Genomic DNA, 21,045 nt, shown 5'->3' on the forward strand with positions numbered 1-21,045 from the left:
GAAAAACAAAACCATACTAGCACATGTATACACCTGTATGAATATAGAAAAAGATCTGGACCCATACCCAACAAACTAATGATGTGGTTTTATCAGGGGAATGGAACTAGGAGGGGAAAATGGGGTGAGGGTGTATTTCTACTTTTTACGTTATATTATTTTATCAATTTTTTAATTATTAAAAATTATGTACTAATATAGTAAGTTTTCCAAATTATATTTTTTAATTACCAAAATTTTGACTGTGGTTTTGAGGAAGATATTTCTGGTTATGTCAAATATTCAGATATTTGAGGCAGATACTCAGCCATTCTCCACCTTCCTCAGGCTAACAGAGCCTTAATTTTGTTCAGAAACTGGGCACCCATGTGTTCCTCCATTACAGGAGTGAATGCTGAATAGTGTATCCTGTCATGGTAATTCCATTCCCCTTGTTAGTGAAGGGTTTGGGCAGGAACATGTGATAAAAAGCATACTGAGGGTCTTTCAGAACTGTCTTCCTTGTTCTCAAGAAGGAGGAGAAGAATCGCTCCTTCTTTTCTTTAGATGTTGCTGGGAGATGACTCAATGCATGAAATTGCTGTAGCTAACTAATACCCATGAGGGGAAAACCAAGAAAATCACAGGAAGCTGGACTGGAGTCCTAGAATCACTGGGTTTGTAATTAACCAACCCTGGACTTGTTCTGCCTCCAGATTTCCTGTTACGAGAGACAGTAAACCTCCTTAGAGCTAAAGTCATTTTTCCTTGGGTTTTTTGATACCTGTAGCCAGAAGCACCTTAACCAATACAGCTTTCTTTCTGACCAGAATAAGAGCTTTTATTTTGTATAAGTTTATCTTCTATCACTTTTCCAAAACAGTTTTAAGGTGGTTTAAACAAAGACTATGTGACGGTTGGTAAAACAAGGACAGAACCATAATAAAGTGGAGTATCAGGATCAAGGACAAAGGAAGAAACAATATTCTAGGCCTAAACGTTAAGAAGGCTGCTGGCTGAGTCCCCCTGTTCTAGGTATCCAACAGTCCTATCAAGCCATAAGGGGATCAAGCATCAGAGTCAGTTTTTACAAAGTTTGCTTCATTAGATATTATTTTCCTTCCCTTCCCATACCAACATTTTATTATGAAAAATTTCAAACATATAAAAAAGTTGAAACAAGTTTATAGTGAACACCTATATATGCCCACTACCTAGACTCTACCAGTAGTTGCTTTTACTCATAACTCTCTATTCTTCCATCCAACTATCAGTTTATCTTAATTTTGGATGCTTTTCAAAGTAAGCTGCATACATGAATACACTTCCCCTGTATTTTACAGCATTTCATTAACTAGAATTCAATTTATGGTTCTTTCTTTTTCTTTTGAGGTAAAAGTTACATACAGTTAAATGCACAAAGTACCTTCACTGAATTCTGACATATAACCCATCCCCCTGTCAAGATGTAAAAAATTACCTTCACCCCAGAAAGTTACCTCATGCCCCTTCCCAGTCATACCTTCGCTTTTGAGACTGGTACATGGAAGCTCCTATGGAGAAAGAAAAGGGAATAGTAACTACTTTAGGAATAAATGAAACAACACAACTGCAGCATAATGCTAAATGTAACATGCATATCCCAAATACCCAGTACTTCTCTGGCAGTCGCTTATTCACCAACTTCACCTATCGGGAGCTACGTTTGCCCAGTCCCTGTAAGCTTTACTCCCAACAGGGCCCCAGGTCTAATGACTTTTCATGCAAATACAACATTCTTTGTGGTCTGACCTCTAAACTCACAGCAGATTACGCATTATAAAACCTGAATGAAAGAAGGACTGACTGCTAAAGGTATGCAAAGCAAAGAGAAATAACTGTCTGGCAAGGGTACAGACAGAAAAAGCCATAAAAAGCAGATATAAGAATTGAAAATATGTAACAATCAGTACCATCTGATGCAGGGACAAACAGCTCTACATACTCAAGAGTATCCCTGGCAATGCAGCTGAACTGTGGCAGAGTGGCATACAGAAGTCCTTTGCCATTCAAAGTTTTGCTACCCTGGTTTCAATCATGTGTGAATGGCCTCAAAGGTCTATCACATGTAATTCTGCTGATACATGTTCCTGAGTAACATGCGTGGGGAGGCTGCTGTGTGAAGGGCCAGTCACTTGGGAGAGAGTGAGCCTGGATGGCTGCCCAGCCTCTGCATCTGAACTTGGCTTTGATGTCACGGACAGGTTGCTATGTACTCAGAAATAAGCAAAATGATGAAAACATTTCTTCTCAGTGAAAATGACCCTGAAAAAGGGGGGCAGCTGCTGGAGTTGATAACAGACGGGAAGATGTCTGAGAAATTGAAGCTTCTTGGCTAGAAAAATGTTTTCGGTAAATCAATGAGTTGGCTCGGTTCTACGACATGAAAAAATTCCCCATATGCTCTCTAGAGATACAAAGCAAAAGCGACTCATGAAATTGCTTGAGTGAGTGCTCCAGTTAATACAAACACTGGATTGTACACAGGAAATGCTGGGAGTTCGGGGGTTTTGAGCACAAGCCACCATTCTCCTTGCTTGGCCCTACGATAAACCTTTCTCTGCTCCAAACCCTGAAGTTGTATTCGTTTGGCCTCACTGTGCGTCAGGCGCGTGAACTTGTGTTCGGTAACAATTTTGGCGAAGCCAGCCCAGGGGTCTGTGCTCGTGCCGGGTCGACCCTGGCCAGAGGCAGCCCCTTCCCTGAGTGTCCAGCAGCTAGCTGCCGGAGCGCATTCATTCCAGGGGACTGGAAGGGACTCTCCCTGACAGGCGCCAGCCACCCCACAACATGAGGCTGTTTGGAGTTGAGGAAAAAAAAGAAAAAGAAATGACATGCTGGAGTGGTATGTACACCTGCAGGGAAAGACGGAACTCCCATAAATTCCTATACTAAATATGAATTACCAATAAAAACTTAAATACAGGGTTCTTTGTTAATAGGTAGTAAGATACAGCAAACATTTCTCAGACTCCTACCAAAGTGATTAAAAGAGAAGAACTTCTGAAGCTTTAAGAAATAAGTTTCTACTTATCTAGAAAACTCACTTCCATGGAAAAGCCCATTCCATTACAAAAGATATTTCAGGAAAAATCTGGCTGAAAAATGAGGTAATTATCAGTGTTTCAAAGAGATCTTTCACTTTGTCAAATTGTTTAACAGAATTCATATTGATAGTGAGCTCCTCCAGCAAATTTAGAATAAGATTTTATTTGCAAAAAAAATTCAATTTACAAATAGCTTTTCAAGAATACACTCACTGCCATGGGATCCACTATTAGGGGGAGTGAGGACAGAGAGTGAATGAGAAGCAAAAAAGCACAGAGACAGAGAAAGGGATTGTTGGGGAGAAAGAAGCAAACTGACAGTTGTGTATCCCAACCCTGTTTGTAATTCTTGGTCACAAAGAGCACCTCCAGGCATTACTAAATTTATGATTACTAAATCAGAGTATCTCACAGTCTTCAAGCTGGTATTTACAAAGCATAAAATGGTCCTGTACGTGACATTCAAAATACCTTTACTGTCCTATGTATTCTGTGATTTCATTCAGAAAAAAACCCCACACATCCTCATACAACTTTTGTCACATGTAAATTGCACTACTTTGACAATTTTTTCTTTAATTCTGAAGCTTACTTATTAAGCTAGCTCCCAATTTATGGACAATATCCTCAGAATCATTTGCAAGTCAGCTGCTACCCAGACCTTGGGCTGTATTTAACAAATAGAATCAACTACTCAGAATTCTGTCTCTACCCAGGCCTGTGTTCTGCTGGGACAGGTGCCGATATGCACTGAAATGACCAGAAGTACATCAGAGAGCAGGACAGATCAACATTCAGTATGTTCCCCAAGTTGGATTACCTACAGACTTCAGAGGAAAGCTTCTTGCCTCTTCTGGTTACAGACATAGAAATGGGCACTAATTCCAAAATGGTAAGATGACTTTTTATAATACATAGTCCAATGAAGTTTGTCCCAGGCAGAAAGCAGAGGTTGACAAAACAGTTGTATAGTGAAAAATTAACACTATCTGAAGAGAGGTCTGGCCTTTGCCATTGGCTTCTGGGAGATAATCTTGGAATATCATGCCTAATGGGAGTGTCATTGTTTCCCTGGAGCCTTGGGTCACCAGAGAGTCTAACATGATTTAGGGTGCAGGCTGGCCACACCGAAAGACCAATGATGTGATTTAGGGCATGGGCTTTGGGTCACACAGTGTTAGTAGACTTTGGAGGGACTGGAGGCTGAGATCAGCTACATGGGCAGTCAACCATGCCTACATGATGCAGCCCCAATAAAAACTGACCACCCACTCTCCGGTGGGTGAGCTTCCTTGGTTGGCAATACTCCACGCATACAATCACACACTGGTGCTGAGAAAGTAACGCTGTTCCAACTCCATGGGGAGAGGACAACTGGAAGCTTCGTATTTGGTACTTTCTTGCATTCTGCCCTACATGCTTCTTCCTTTGGTTGATTTTAATCTGTATCCTTTCCCTGTAGTAAATTGTAATCAAGAGTATAACAGTTTTCAATGAGTTCTGTGAGTTCTTCTAGCGAATAATCAAATCTTGAGGGTAGCCTTGGGGACCACTGGATTGCAGTTGGTATCAGAGGTGAGGGCGGTCATGTGGACTGTTCTAATTCAGCAATTGTCTGAACTCCTGCAGTGGGTGTCAGAAGTGAGGGCGACCTTGTGGACTGTGTTCCCTCTAACTTAGTGAGCTAACTGCTTGCAACGGTGCTATTGTTCTTCTCTTCTGGCATCTAGCATTATCACACTTGTATTTGGTCAAGCTACTTGTATATGTGCCCTAAGCCTATTATTGGCCTCTGAGCCTTGCGTGCCATACCCCTTCATACCTATCCTACAACTGGTCCATAGTAGATATCGGTATACATTGGCTGGATTGGATGAATCATACACAGTATTAACAGAAATAAGCCTGAGGTTATTTTGATTCCTTCCCTCCCACAATCACCAATTTAAAAGGCATTGGGTGCTTCCCCAGTGGCGCAGTGGTTAAGAATCCACCTGCCAATACAGGGGACACAGGTTCGAGCCCTGGTCAGGGAAGATCCCACATGCCGTGGAGCAACTAAGCCCATGTGCCACAACTACTGAGCCTGAGCTCTAGAGCCCGCGAGCCACAACTACTGAGCCTGCTCGCCACAACTACTGAAGCCTACGTGCCTAGAGCCCATGCTCTGCAACAAGAGAAGCCACTGCAACGAGAAGCCCGTGCACCGCAGTGAAGAGTAGCCCCCGCTCGCCGCAACTAGAGAAAGCCCGCACACAGCAAAGAAGACCCAATGCAGCCATAAGTAAACAAACAAACAAACAAGTAAAAGGCATTGGTGGCAACAACTCTAGCATTCTGTAGGATTTACCTTTGTTCTGAAAGAGCATCTGCAGGAAATAACTGATGTGCGAGAGCATGGTCCACAGTCTCCTTCATGGCAGCGCTTTTCACAAGTATGAATGAAATCTTTAATAAAAATGAAAAGAGCTGGGAATGAAAATTGCAACTACTCATTTTCAGACTCCCAAATTAACTAGCCACAACAGTCTTCCACCTCTGTTCCCTGCAACTCCATCACCAGAGTTGAGGGAAGAAGGATGCTATCAATGCCTCTTCCCCTATCTTCCCTTCACCTGGCAGGCTGAGCCTTTTCCAGCAAGGACAGGCCCCAGCATTAGTCACAGCAAGATGCTCTGGAGCACAAGATGCTCTGCCTAAGTCAAGGAACAGATCTTCTGACTCTTTATTTAGACCTCAAGTCTCCAGGTTAGACTCGGATCTCCTTAAAATTGTAGCCATGGGTGACTTGCTGAAGTACTCTTGACTCCGAAAATCACCTGGGGATCGTAAGTAATCAGAAACCATCATCCATAATCTCACTAAGCTCTATGAACGTTTGGTGATAGGTGGCCTGCTAGTCATTCTGCTAAGCCAGATTTTAGGACAAGTCCTGTTTCAAGGACCCCATCAGGGATCATCCATAGTCTTTCTCAATGGCTGCTGTTTACATGATGTATTTTTTCCATCCTTTTACTTTCAGCCTAACTGTACCTTTGACTCTAAAGTCTGTTTCCCAAAGATGGCATATAGTTGGATCTTTTTAAAAAATTCATTTTGACAATCTCTGGTTTTTGTTTAATTCACTGACGGTAATGTTAGTATTGATATAGTTGGATTTATGTCTGCCATTTTACTTTTAGTTTTCTTTACATCTCATGTCTTTTTTGTTAACTTAATTCTCCTTCATTGCTTTCTTTTGCATTAAGTGAATATTTTCCAGTGTTAACATTTTTTCCTGGTAATGGCATGTTCCATTATGTTTTGAGTTATCTTCCTAATGGCTGCTCTAGGGCTTATCATATGCATCTTATTAGAATCTACTTCAGATTTGTACCAACCTAATTCCAGTGAGATACAGAAGCCTTACACCCATATAGCTCTATTTTCTCTTCTCTTTTGTGCTTTTATTGTTATACATATTACATTTATATGTGTTACAAATTCAACAGTACAATGTTAAAATTATTGCTTTATGTTATGCCTATTAAAGAAGTTGACAAAAGAAAGGAGAGCAAGTATGCATTTATAACTTGTTATGTTTATCTTATTTACCATTACTGGTTTTCTTCATTTGTTGCTACAGATCTGAGTTACCATCTGGTATCATTTCCTTACTCCAGTACAACTTTGATCCCACCCACTTCCTTTGTGCTGTTACTGTCAGATACATTTCTATATACTGTAGGCCTAACAATACAATTATATGCATATTTTATACAATCACTTTTTAAATCAGTTGCAAGAAGAAGAAATATGCACTTATACTTTCTTTTATAATTATGTAATTACCTTTACTCTTTGCTTTTTCTTGTGGATTTAAATTTACGTGTGGGTTTACTTGGTATCAGCCTGAAGACCTCCCTTTAGTATTTACTGTAAAGTACATCTGCTAGCAGAGAACTCTGTTTTTCTCTTTTTTGAAAGACTTTTCCTGGATATAAGATTCTTGGTTGGTAATTTTTTTCTTTCAGCACTTTGAATAGGTCATCCCACTGCCTTCCTGTTGCGATGCAGTGTTCTCCACTGTTTCTGATGAGGAGTCAGCTGTGAATCTTACAGTGGTTCCCTAGTATGTAATGTATCATTTTTCTCTTGCTGCTTTCAAGATTTTCTCCTTGTCTTTGGCTTTCAGCATTTTTACTATGTGCCTAGGCGTGGATCTCTTTGAATTTATCCTACTGGAATTTGCTGAGTTTCTTGGATGTGTAGATTAATGTCTTTCAATAAATCTGAAGTTTCCCACCATTATTTCTTTGAATATTTGTCTGCTCCTTTCTCCTCTCCTGGTGTTCCCATTACACGTTTGTGTGCTTAAAGGTGTCCCACATTTCTCTTGAGGTGCTGTTCACTTTTATTCACTTCATTTTCACTATGTTCTTTGAATTATATAATCTCTATAGATCTATCTTCACATTTATTGATCCTTTCTTCTGCCAGCTCAAACTTACTGTTGAGTCCCTTTAATGAATTTAAAATTTTAATTACTGGAAAACTCCAGATTTTCCATTTGGTTCTTTTTTAAAATTTCTCTCTCTTTACTGATATTCTCTATTTGATGAAACACTGCCTTTACACCTTCCTTCCTTTACCTCTTCAGGCATGGTTTCCTTTAGTTCTTTGAATATATTCATAACGGCTACCTTGAAGTCTCTGTTAAATTTGACATTGGTCACTCTCACAGAAAACTGAAACAGAAAGTTTCTGTTACCTGTGGGGGTTTTTTTTGTTTGCATACTTTGTAGTTTTTTGTTGGAAACTGAACATTTTTGGTAATACATTGTTTGCAGCAACTCTGGATACTGCTTCCTCTTTCCACAGCTTGTTTTTTGTTGTTGTTGTCTACTTGTTTATTTGTTTTGTGACTTGGCTAAGCTATTTTAGTGAAGTCTATTTCTATTATAGTATGAAGCCACTGGTGTTGTTCTTTAGATGGCACAGCCTTGGGGCATGTGCATGGTCACCCTGGGATGACAATGGTTTTAGCAGGGCTCTCTTTGACTGTCTCTTTTCCTGATCTCTCTGTTAAGCTGTCTGCCTCATTTGGTATTACACTCAGTCCTGAGGCTCCACTAATTGCTGGCTGATTGCTCTATTATTTTCAACAATGTCCTGGGGCATAAACTGCTCAGCAGTCTGATCCAATAAAATTTGGGCAGAGGTAGTCTTTGAGGCAAATCTGTGAGGTTTGTTCCGACCCCAGGATGGTTCCTCTTAGTTATCTCCTTCCCTGGGTCTCTCTGGTGAACCAGTTGGCCTATAGTTTAGCTGTTGCTCTTAATTAAGAGGAGCTATTGTTTTCTAAAGGGCCCTTAGGCCTGAACTTCCCCACACTCTCTTTCAAATTAAAGTCAGTTCCTTTGGGGAATATTTTGGAACTCTTTCCTTATGGACTGCTTCTCCCCCCACCCCGTCACTCAGTCACTACTATGGGTGCTGGGTGAGATAGCAGCCTCTAGTTTTCTTAGCTTTCTTCTCTCACTGTGAAACCTCTCTCCTACAAGTGAGCTGGGGTGAGGGTGACTGATGCCCCAGTACTCCTGCCTGTTGTGACTAGAGTAGAGCCTCCAATCTATGGGTGGGCTGTGCGGAGGAAGGGAGTCCCCAGCCTGTCAGCTCTGCTTACCAGAAATTTAGCCTTTTCAACTTGGAGTTGGCGGGGTTGGGGGGAGGGGGGGTGAGAAAAGCTGGTGGTCCACTCCTCCTAGCAAGTAACCCTTGACTGGGAGCTGAGGGTAGATGAAGCCCCAATTTCTTGGGCACACCAATCCTGAGTGGAGCTTTTGTTGAGCTGAGCTGGGAAGGGGTGGGGAAGGAGAAAGTAGGTTGTGATTCAAATGACACACACTCTTGCTGTTCTTACTCAGTTTTAGTAGATTTTCTTCAATAAAAATTTCTTCATTTGATGTATGCCCACAGGACAATTTCCAGAGACTTTAAATGGTTGCTTTTTTATAGTTTTCCCCAGCTTTGCTTGTTTTGCTCCTCATGCTACCATCCGGAAAGCAGAACTCCACCTAGTCTTTTGTACTAAAGCTATGTGTCTAGGACAGAAATTTCCTACTGGGTGAGATACTAAGACCTAACAAGCTTTCTATAGATAAGCCAGGTCTGAATAAACATGAGAGCCACTGTTACCACTAGCCATGGGCTTTTCTTTGAGATTCTCAATCCAACTCACCTTAGTTCCTTAAAAGTGTTCCATGATTAAAACTCTGCTGAGGTATAGCAGTTACTCTTGAGTCCCTTGAGCTGGTCTTGTCCCACCCCCAGGTCTGTTCATACTGACAGTTACTGTCCTTCTCTTGCTCAAGTCCCTTTGTATTAACTATTCCACATTTCCTCTTTCTGTCAATGCCAACAAGCTATCTTAGCCTCTGCGTAGGATTTCTGGTCATTATATATGAAATTCTTACAAAACTGACCCATGTGCTTTCTGAAAAGGGAAGACCTTTACCACCCTTCTTGATTTGGAAGTCATCTGATCTCTATTTCACAGGGCTTATCTGAAGATACATTTTCACAGTGGACACAGAGAAGCAACAGACAACTGATTTTCCTGATGAGGTTGAAATGTATTAAAATATGAGAAGAGGGCATTTCTTCTCTACACATAATTTTAAAGTCAGATTGAGAAAAGGAATTAGGTAGGGTGCTCCTACTGGTACTTGGAAGAAATGTGAAATCTCTCTTTTTGGAAAAATGCAAACCAAACCTAAAGATTTTATCTTTATCACAGTTAGTTATAGGAACACATCTCTTATTCAGACTCACTTGCCCAATTTCATTTTTCTAAACACACAGCCTTTGAACACTCACTCAGGAGAGAAGTTGCCAAGTCACTGCAAAACTGTACACATCCATATCCCAAGGACTGCCTCAAAAAGTCTCTGCCAGAAGTTCAGACTATTACTTTATAGCTAATCCCAACAAACGTTTTCTGGTTTCTATATCCAAGTAATCAGAAGCCACAACTCAGAAGAAAGGGAGAGTCACTAAAGGCAGGCACATAGGCATACTGAAAGCATTCGTAAGAAAAAAAACAACCAAAAGCTTTAACAAATAAATAAAACAATTCAAACTGTACACTGCTATGGGGAAATCGCCTGAGAAACCTCAGCAAGCCCAGAGGGAATCAGTGTATTCAGCATAATACAATAACTGAGGTTCAGGGAAATGATGACTCTGGGTCAAATAAGGGGAAAGAAATTATCTTCAGTATCCTCTGTTTAAAGAAAGAAGGGAATGTGAATTTTAGAAAAATGTCCCTCCAAAATGATGCTCAGGAGGTGTTATCCTCAGCTATATGGGAAACCCAGCTGTAGAGAAAGACATTTCTTGAGTGGTTCAAATGAATGAAGTTTAAGTGTACTTAAAATTTCAGTTCTTAAACACCTCACCCAGTTATTTTAAGATGTTTCTATTATATGAAAATGCTTCTAAACACTTGTTGAACCCTAAATTAGTAAAACGATACCTGGCATTCATACTAGTGTAGGCTGCTAAGAGAAATCATAAACACCCCAATGCCCACTCCCCTACAAAATAGTATCTAACCACAACTGTCCTGAGTCGGCAATAAAATACCCGAATTAGAAAGAGAGATCGTTTGGGCAAATGTGAGTTTTCAGAAGTATAATCTGAGGAGGAAAGAAAAAGTACCCACACAAACTTGATCATAATATTTAGAAAAACCTCTGATATTGTAACTGGAATTATGTACTATTTTGTTTAAGTAGCCATTGCTGCCAAATATTTACATTCATATTTTTAAAGACAACTTTATGCCTACTAATTACCTAAGGAACCACAAGGCAGAGGCTTGCCGCACACTTTTCCACATGAAGGGACAGGATCCATGCATGTTTTCCGACCGCTACTTCCAAGTTCTAGCAATTGGCTGAGAGGGGTTTGCCCACAAGGGCAACAGCGCACCAGCTGGGGGAGACGTGGGCATGGCTGGCAGGGCTGAGGGTGGCACACCTGTGAACACGTGTGGTTCCCACATTTCAAGTCCCTGTTAAGAAAAACAACAGACTATTACATAATTGTTGCATAAAATACAGCTTTATTCTAACTGAGAAAAACATCAAACCTTACTTGCCACATATCTTTAAGCAGCCAAAGTCCCCAAATCCATCAGACTTTCCTATGTCTGTTCCACATAACACGTCTCGGGAGGTGCTGCCACAGTAGCATACTTGAAGACATAATTTCAGAAACAAAAGATTAGTAATCTGTACAGGTGCTTAAAATATTCTAAACAATCTATAAGAAAACACAAAATGCTATTCACTAGTGTTGATTAGACCTGATGCAGAAATAAATGTGGCTTATACAGCAGCTCTAAGCCCCACTTAAGAGCTTCACCACAGGAAAAGAATTAAAAAGGCCTTAATTAGACTCTGTCCATATCTCATGGTGCCCCTGCAGCACACCTCAACATGAGCATTAAAGTGAAGCAATCCTTTAAAGTAAAAGACTACTCTCTGGTCCATAAGGCCATGGTTGAAAACCATGGATTGTGAGGCTTTCTGGGGTCCTGCGGAGATGTTGCAGGAGATGGAAGTTAAACTGGTGGTAGTTACGGAGGAGTTGATAACTGGATTCCATCCTCACTTCAACCAAGCAGCATAGATTTAATACTTCATATCCTGGGGTTCACATAAAATGCTTGCAAAAAGTCTCTGATGCTAAAAAGAAATTTAAAAATAGGCACAATATAAAATCCTTATTAATTTGTATTCTACTATTGTTAAATTTGAAGTAATCATGTTTGAGTACTGACAATGAGTAAAAAAAGTGTTTCAAATAACTTGAGACTTTTATTTACTGCATAGAGAACCCAGTCTAATATCTATAGATTTTTCTATGGGTTGAAGAAATAATGGGTTACTTTATTTCTTGAGATCAGCAATAAGTATGTGTTATATTTAAGGAGTTAGTTTCTAAAGCAAACTAAAAAAAAAAAAAAAGTTTCTGACTAGTATGTAACAAAGTCTGGTAAGGACTAATTTTCATCAACTTAGATAATTGGTGGAATCAACAAATTGGTAAACAAACCCTAGCAACTGAGAGCTTCTGCAAGCAGGCTTTTCTTTGCTAAGTTTCTGCTCAAATAGAACAGAGGCTTTTTTTCAGAGACATAAGAGAGCTGTGAACCAAAGAATCAAGGGTCAGAAAACTGTGACAATAACATTCTTTTCAAGTACACATGGAACATTCTCTAGGATTGACCACATACTAAGGCACAAAACAAACCTCAACAAATTTAAGAGTATAGAAACTATTTCAAGCATCTTCTCTGACCACAATGGCATGAAACTAGAAATCAACCAAGGGAAAACAAATGAGAAAAAAAACGATTATATGAAGACTAAACAACATGCTACTAAAAAACCAATGGGTCAATGAGGAAATCAAAAAGCAAATTAAAAAACAGCAAACTAAAAAATACCTCGAGGCAAAAAGTCTGCAAGTAACAAATGCTGGAGAGGGTGTGGAGAAAAGGGAACTCTCTTATACTGTTGGTGGGAATGTAAATTGGTACAGCCACTACCGAAAACAGTATGGAGGTTCCTCAGAAACCTAAAAATAGAATTACCATATGATCCAGCAATCCCATTCCTGGGCAAATATCTGGACAAAACTGTAATTCAAAAAGATACACGCCCCCCTATGTTCACAGTAGCACTATTCAAAATAGCTAAGACATGGAAACAAACTAAATGTCCATCCACAGATGAATGGATAAAGATGTGGCACATATATACAATGGAATACTACTCAGCCATAAAAAAGAACAAAATAATGTCATTTGCAGCAACGTGGATGCAGCTAGAGATTATCATACTAAGTGAAATCAGAAACAGAAAGACAAATACCATATGATATCACTTATATGTGGAATCTAAAATGTGACACAGGGCTTCCCTGGTGGCGCAGTGGTTAAGAATCCACCTGCCAATGCAGGAGAAACGGGTTCAAGCCCTTGTCCGGGAAGATCCCACATGCCACGGAGCAACTAAGCCTGTGTGCCACAACTACTGAGCCTGCGCTCTAGAGCCTGCGAGCCACAACTACTGTAGCCCCCGTGCCTAGAGCCCGAGCGCCGCAACGAAGAGTAGCCCCTGCTCGCCGCAACTAGAGAAAGCCCGCACGTAGCAATGAAGACCCAACGCCGCCAAAAATAAAATAAAATTAAATTAAATTAAATTAAAATAAAATAAATAAAATATGACACAAATGAACTTATCTATAAAACAGAAACAGACTCACAGACATAGAGAACAGACTTGTGGTTGCCAAGAAAGGGGGGGTGGGGGAGGGATGGACTGGGAGTTTGGGGTTAGTAGATGCAAACTATTACATATAGAATGGATGGACAAAAGGTCCTACTATATAGCACAGGGAACTGTATTCAATGTCCTGGGATAAACCACAATGGAAAATATGAAAAAGAATGTATATATTATGTAAAACTGAGTTACTTTGCTGTACAGAAGAAATTAACACAACATTGTAAATCAACTATACTTTAATTAAAAAAATTTAAGCATGTAGATCTCAAAAAAAAAAGAAAGAAAAGAAAAGAAAATTGTGACAATAAAAACAAAAGTAGAGCCCCTGATCAATCAGGAAATAATCTGAGTACAACACTAAAAACTCTACTATGCTTAGGCACAAGAGACAGAAATATGAGCTGATGACAGAAGAGTTGGGTGGAGTCACCGCTGGTTAAAGAGTATTAAGGAACAAAAGACAGTCTGCAGAAAGGTCTCTGTTGCCAGCCTGAACCTGTTCAGCATTTTTACCAACACGTGAATGAAGACCCGGAAGGAATGCTTATTAAATCTCCAGAAAAGGCTGAAAGTGATCTTAGGAGAATTACAATTCAAGAAGATAAATAAACTACACTGATGGCCAAAATGCTTTGCTAGATATTTAATATGGACAAACAAAAAGTCTTCAACTGGGTCTGAAAAATCAGCTACGTACACAAAAACAGAAAGGAAGAGACTGGGATCCATACAAATCTGACAAAAAAGTGTGATTCAGCCCAATATGTATCAAGAGCTAAAAATGGTCCAAATCAAAGGGACTCTCCCACACTACAATCTACACTGCTAAAACCAAACTGCCAATATATACTTAACTCCTGCCTTATCTCAAAATGGATTTGAGGCAGCATATAAGGATACATGAGATATATCTAGAGAACGTAAATTAAAAGATGTGAAAAGAAAAAGAAAAACAATGGTAAGGATAGAGAATGAATCACAGCTAAAAAGTACACACTATAAAGACGAACATTAGGTCAGTTATACCAGCTTCCTAAGATATAGTCTTTGAGGAAACACAACTTCTTGGAACTAAGACCAGACAAGACTTTCTTCCAAGAGGATCCATAAACAGAATACTGAATAGTATATGGCACAATTCCCTACATAAAATCCTTATAGTGCACAGCACAAAACATTTCATAGGGTTATTTCTTATTGTAAGTGCAAGCACAGATCAATAGCATCACACCAAAGTAAAATCTAATAAAATAAAACTATAAAACCAATACACAGCAGCTCAGGATCCCTGAAGACTAGAGGCAGTCATAAAAACAGAGGAACTACACAATATGTGGTCCTTTGAGACTCACTTCTTTCACTTAGTATAATGTTTTGGAGGTTCATTCACATTCATAGCATGTATCAATCCTTCATTCCTTTTCATGGCTGTATAATATTCCTTTTTATGGACATATCACATTTATTCCATTCATCATTTAATAGAAATCTGTATTGCTCACACATTTTGACTATTACGAAAAATGCTGCTATGAACACATATTCACAAGTTCTGTATGGACATATATTTTCATTTCTCTTGGGTATATGCCAAGGAGTTGAATTGCTGGATCACATGGTAATTCTATGTTTAACCTTTAAAGGAACTACTGGACAGTTTTCTTTTTCTTTTTCTTTTTTGGCCACACCACACGGCTTGTGGGATCTCAATTCTCCGACCAGGGATTTAACCTGAGCCATGGCAGTGAAAGCCCAGAATCCTAACCATAAGGCCACCAGGGAACTACCCTGGACTGTTTTCTAAAGTGGTTATACTATTCTGCCCTTATTGTGGTTTTAATTTACATTTTCCTAGTGTTTAAAGGTGTTAAGCACCTTTCATGTGTTTATTGACCATTAACATATTTTCTTTTGTGAAGTAGCTGTTCAAGTCTTTTGCTCACTGTGTGAGTTGTTTGTCTTTTTTTGGTTGATTTGTAGGAGTACTTTATCTTTTTCTTTTTTCTTTGGTAGGGGTACTTTAAATATTCTGAATACAATCTGTGATTTATCAATTCATTTTCTTAATGTGATAAAGTTCAATTTATCAATTATTTTCTTTTATGGTTAGTATTTTTGTTGCTCTATGAAGTCTCTGCCTGATCCCAAAGTCATGAAAATATTCTCTTATAGTTTCGTCTGGAAACTATGTTTCTGGGTTTTACATTTAAGCCCATGACCCATATAGTATTAATTTTTGTGTAAAGAGTGAGACAGGGGTTGAGGGTCACTTTTTTTTCCCATATATACATCCAGCTGTTCTAGGACCATTTGTAAAAAGACTCCTTTTTCTACCGAATTAACTTACTATCTTGGTTGAAAATCAACTGACTGTATATATTGAGGTCTATTTCTGGACTCTATTGTCTTCCATTGATCTACTAGTCTACCTTTACACCAATATCCACAATGTCACAATTACTGTAACTTTCTAAGTCTTAAAATCAGGTCTTTCAACTGTTCCTTTTCAAGATTACTTTGGCCTTTCTGGGTCTTTTTCAAGTAATTACTGCAAAAAAATTTCACAAGCAGTTACTTTTAAACAGCATTAAAAAAATCTACCGTCCAAATTCTATAGGACAATGACCTATACTGGTATTATGCAACCAAAATAATGAAAACCATCTAGGGAGTTCCCTGGAGGTCCAGTGGTTAAAGACTCTGTGCTTCCACTGCAGGGGGCGTGGATTCGATCCCTGGTAGGGGAACTAAGATCCCACATGCTGCAAGGTGTGGCAGAAAAACCCCCCAAAAACAAAAAACCGTCTAATCATTCATGTATCTCCAGTTCTCTCTACCCAAGGTACCAAACCTAATAGAGTCTTTGTGACTACAGGCTTGAGACAAATCCAAGTCATCAAGACAACCATAAATAAGGTTCCAGAAAAGTACCCAAGTACTGCTGGCTGGTGTGCTCACCACTTACCTTGGTTTAATATGATCCGACAAGGCTGGCATGGACCCCCATGGCACAGCTCAGCACAGTGGTGCCGACCACAATTCAGAACATTCTCACAAGGGTTAGAACAGTGGACTGAGATGGCCTGACCACAGCGAACTGTGTGCCTGTAAAAATAGATGTAAAGACAGCATTAGTCTAATGTTGGACATTGAGGTCCTATTTGACAGCTAAACTAACCTTCCCCCAAAACCTACTAAACCTTTTCTCTTTGCCCAGTTTCCCCTACTTTTTCTCTTTCCCTCTTCCAATCATTTCCTCAATTCCTCTTCCCTTCTCCACTCTTTCTTCTTTTTCCTCCTTTGCTTTCCTTATTTCCTATTCTGCCTTTTTTCTCTCCCCTATTTTCTGGCCAGTGAGGAACTGAGGGCCTAAGTATTTGTTACAATGTGATTTCTTCTCTGAGTTGAAACAGCACGCAGGAGGGGAAAGAGCCTGGAGCTCCCATAGTATCTTACAGAGGTGGGTAGGGAGGTTGGGAGGTGTAGTTGTAATGAACATTCTTGGAATGAAAGCACAATGGCATTCTCCTGGGACCTGGCACTCTGGCATTTTAGGCAGTTATGATACTTAAGAACATGCTGTATGTGACTTTGATTCAGGATGGGGAGATCATTCTGGCTTTGTTCTAATAAACATCCCGATTTTGCCGACTTGTCCGCTAGAGAAGGATATGAGGCCGCTGCTCTTAGACAATCATCTTCAGGTTTCTTTCCAGGGTAATGGTTTAGACCTTGGAGTCTACTCTCCCACAAGAAGTTTTATTCTATCCCCCTACTCCCACTTCAACTACATATTTTGTTTTAAGAAGTCACTGTTACATACATAGATGATCAGTTTCCAGTGCTCAGCGTCACAGCTAACATCAACCCCTTGAGGAAGACACTATTATTTCTACCATACGATAAGAAAAATGAGGCTCACCAAGAAGAAGCAACTTGCCCAGGTCAACAACTAGTTAGTGGCAGAGCCCAAATCTGACCTGGGCTTTCTGACCCATAGCCCCCTTGCATGTGACTCTCTGTAAGGCCACACTTCTACCCTTGTAAGTTCAGTAAACATTTAAAAAATGCTTATCACTGAAAATCTGCACTATCCCATCTCGTCTTGTAGTTCAGAAATCATTTTGCGGTCTTAACTGGGCCTCCGCAGCTATCAGTGATCCTTGCACTGATAAAGCAGGAGAACTTGATTGTAAAGAAAAGAGAGCGGGCTCTGGGGCTACTTATTCTTTCATTCAACAATATTCACTGAAAACCTAGACACCAGATACTATGCTAGGCACAGATAAGTGGCCCTTGCCTCCTGGACCTTAGCAGGCCTGGGTTCAATTCCTGGTTCTTTCACCCACTAGAGAGGTTAAGAAAAAAGTCCCTGTCACCTTGGCATTGCATCTGAAATGGGTAATCTCACTATTTTATAACTTCTTAATCACCTATAAGATTGCAGGATTAAGGCAGCACAGGAAATTACTATTTACGGAAAAGTACTATTTACACCTACCATTTATTAATGGTAGTAAATAAATACTATTTGCACCTACCTACTAATCTTTTATTTTAGAAATTCATACATAAACCATTAATGTGGAAACTGAAGTCTTCTTCGGAGTACAATTCTAACTTTACCTGGTCCGTCCACATTCACATGGTTTAGTCATAAATGCAGGGCAGGGTGGGCAAGGTCCAGGATGGCAGAGGCTGAAAAAGAAACGCTGTAATGAATAAATCATACCCATGTATCCAAACTTAAACAAAGCTGCCCCAGCTGGGCCCTACTATGAATATGGCAACAAATAAACTTCCTACGAAATGTTTTAGTATTTGTCTAAAGTTGATTAAACTATTTAAACAAAGATACCAACAATGTTTTTATACAGAAAGAATCGATAGCAGTATCATCTTAGAATATTTAACGAGAAAAGTAAAGCCCAAGTCAAATTACTGGTTTTATTTGGGTCTGATAGTCAAAGATAACATTTCTAAATATGGTCTTGGCCCACTTAGTACAGTGAGTAGGGATAAAAAGAGTCTGCCACTCAGGATGGCCAACGGGGTCCTTTAGAGGATCAGAACCTGAACAAAGTAACAGAGCTTAAATCTGCTAGATCCATGAGAAGTACAGACATTTTCTCATCAGCTGGTAAAGTGATAACCAGGTGATAGGCTAACAATGGGAACATTGAAAAGAAGGTTGCTTGGGGTGAGGGGAGGCATGTTGGTAAGTAACAAAGGGGAAAGGGACACATGGAAAAAAACCGTGCCTAATTTTTGCTATAGGTCAGAATTAGGCCTCTGAATAGTATGCTTTTTATAGGAGCTATGCTATAAAGAGACCAAAGAAAAAATGAACAAAATGGAAATAAATTCCAATTCAAATAAATACTGCCCTCTTCAAAGCAGACACCCCTGGTAAATTACACACCTGTACAGAAATATCACTACTTAAAATATTTTGGGAACTTTGGGGAGGGGCAGGGGGGACACCTATGTGATGGCAAATCACAATCCTTTGGGAATTAAAAGCCAATCAGAGGGGACTTCCCTGGTGGCGCAGTGGTTAAGAACCCGCCTGCAAATGCAGGGGACACGGGTTTGAGCCCTGGTCCAGGAAGATCTCACATGCCGCGGAGCAACTAAGCCCGTGCGCCACAACTACTGAGCCTGCACTCTAGAGCTGGCGAGCCGCAACTACTGAGCCCATGTGCCACAACTACTGAAGCCTGCACGCCTAGAGCCTGTGCTCTGCAACAAAGACAAGCCACAGCAATGAGAAGCCCGCGCACCGCAAAGAAGAATAGCAACCGCTCTCCGCAACTAGAGAAAGCCCGCACGCAGCAATGAAGACCCAACGCAGCCAAAACTAATAAAATAAAATAAATAAATTTTAAAAAATAGCCAATCAGAGCCAAGTGTAATTAATCAAGTGGGTAACAGAATTTGCTATAAAAATCAGGTGTGCCTATAAAGTGGTCTGGTTGGATTTTTTATGTGACTACTAAATCAGTTATAGTAATTCTTAAATGAGCTTTAAACACTGAAAACAATCCAGGAACATGTGCCCAGTCTCCTAAGATGATCCATTTTGACAGACAGAACCCACAGGAGACATAAGATTAAGCATGCTTCTTTAAGGATGAGTATCATTATTCAACAGTTATATTTCACATGATATACCTCAACCCTTTCAGGTGAAATAATTTTCATGGCTAGACATTTAAATAACTTTATTTTTTTTTTAATAAATTTATTTATTTTATTTATTTATTTTTGGTTGCATTGGGTCTTCGTTGCTGCATGTGGGCTTTCTCTAGTTGCCATGAGCGGGGGCTACTCTTCACTGTGGTGCGTGGGCTTCTCATTGAGGTGGCTTCTCTTGTAGAGCACAGGCTCTAAGTGCACGGGCTTCAGTAGTTGTGGCACACAGGCTCAGTAGTTGTGGCTCACAGGCTCTAGAAGGCAGGCTCAGTAGTTGTGGCACATGGGCTTAGCTGCTCCACGGCATGTGGGATCTTCCCAGACCAGGGCTCGAACCCATGTCCCCTGCATTGGCAGGCAGATTCTTAACCACTGTGCCACCAGGGAAGCCCTTAAATAACTTTAGACTGATAGACAAACTGCTGGTCAAGTGTGGATGATTCCAGGTTATTTCAAATATCCCTGAGGCCTGGACTTAATCCCAGGTTCTCATAACCTTCAAAGCAGTGGTTCAGAACACTGCCTACATATTAGAATCACCTGGAAGAAAACTACAATGCTTAGACCCACCCCAGGAGATTCTGATTCAATTGCTCTGAGGCAGAGAATGGGCACTGGTGTTTTAAAGTGTTCCTTAAATGACTGACCACCTGATCTGTATCACAGTGGTGTTCTCTGACAGTCATGACAGGGCCCCATTTCTGCTGAAGGCTTTCTAAAGATAATTCATGTGGAGGATTAATGTCTTGTTACTGAATTTACTAAAATGGCAACTAAGGGAAGGAATAGATGAGTCCCTGAGTTCTGACCTATGGAAGCAGTCAAAGGAAGAGGAAGGGCTGATTGTCCAGCAGATGGCAGACCATGCTGTTGAGCTCAGTCTGAACAGCTCTCCCCACAACGATATTCCCCAGCACCATCCCTACATCTTGATCACAAGACCTCTGATCCAACCCCTGCTCCATACAATAGAAGCGAGGTACCAGTGGAAGCAAGTATAACACTCTGATGTCCGTTTTCTCTTAGATTTGGGCAATAAAAGCAAGTGTTACCATTTCTTGACCACTTACCATGTGCCAGGCTCTGTACCAAGTCTCTTTAGTGTGTTAATTAATTTAATATTCATAGAACTCTGAAACTATTTTTGATCTATCATTATTATCTTACAGGTCCAGAAACTGAGGCTCAGAGAAGTAATTTGTCCAACATCACATAACTGTTAAGAGACAAACCCAGGAATTAAACCTTTGTCTGAAGCCAAAGCCCACAGAAATTTATTTGTAACTGATCAACTGTTTATTATTGTGCATTTCTCTCCTCATCTGTAAAATGGAGATGATAAATATCTATACATCACTGGGCTGTTGTAAGGATTCAACGAGTCAGCTTTTGCAGAGTACCTGGCACAAAGCAAGTGCTCAGTAAATGATACCACACTGTCCCTC

The 21,045-nt window shown here is 40.1% G+C and overlaps 1 protein-coding gene across 9 annotated transcripts in view; it reads right to left on the reverse strand.

Moving 5' to 3' along the window:
- The window catches only part of NFX1 (nuclear transcription factor, X-box binding 1), a 78,318-nt gene that overhangs the window by 29,199 nt on the left and 28,074 nt on the right, over nucleotides 1–21,045 (reverse strand). For all 9 annotated transcript variants that reach the window (XR_014247588.1, XR_014247589.1, XR_014247590.1 and 6 more), the window contains 6 exons: nucleotides 18,032–18,103; nucleotides 16,371–16,510; nucleotides 11,205–11,304; nucleotides 10,904–11,121; nucleotides 5,416–5,513; nucleotides 1,502–1,532 (listed from right to left, as the gene is read on the reverse strand). Coding sequence is in view for 6 of the 9 variants with exons in the window: in XM_082402412.1 (XP_082258538.1) it covers nucleotides 1,502–1,532; nucleotides 5,416–5,513; nucleotides 10,904–11,121; nucleotides 11,205–11,304; nucleotides 16,371–16,510; nucleotides 18,032–18,103 (659 nt within the window). In the remaining 3 variants the exon portion in view is untranslated. The remainder of the gene's footprint in view (nucleotides 1–1,501; nucleotides 1,533–5,415; nucleotides 5,514–10,903; nucleotides 11,122–11,204; nucleotides 11,305–16,370; nucleotides 16,511–18,031; nucleotides 18,104–21,045) is intronic.

The sequence above is a fragment of the Balaenoptera borealis genome, assembly GCF_965194805.1.
Source record: "Balaenoptera borealis genome assembly, chromosome: 8".
In the NCBI taxonomy this organism is placed as follows: Eukaryota; Metazoa; Chordata; class Mammalia; order Artiodactyla; family Balaenopteridae; genus Balaenoptera; species Balaenoptera borealis.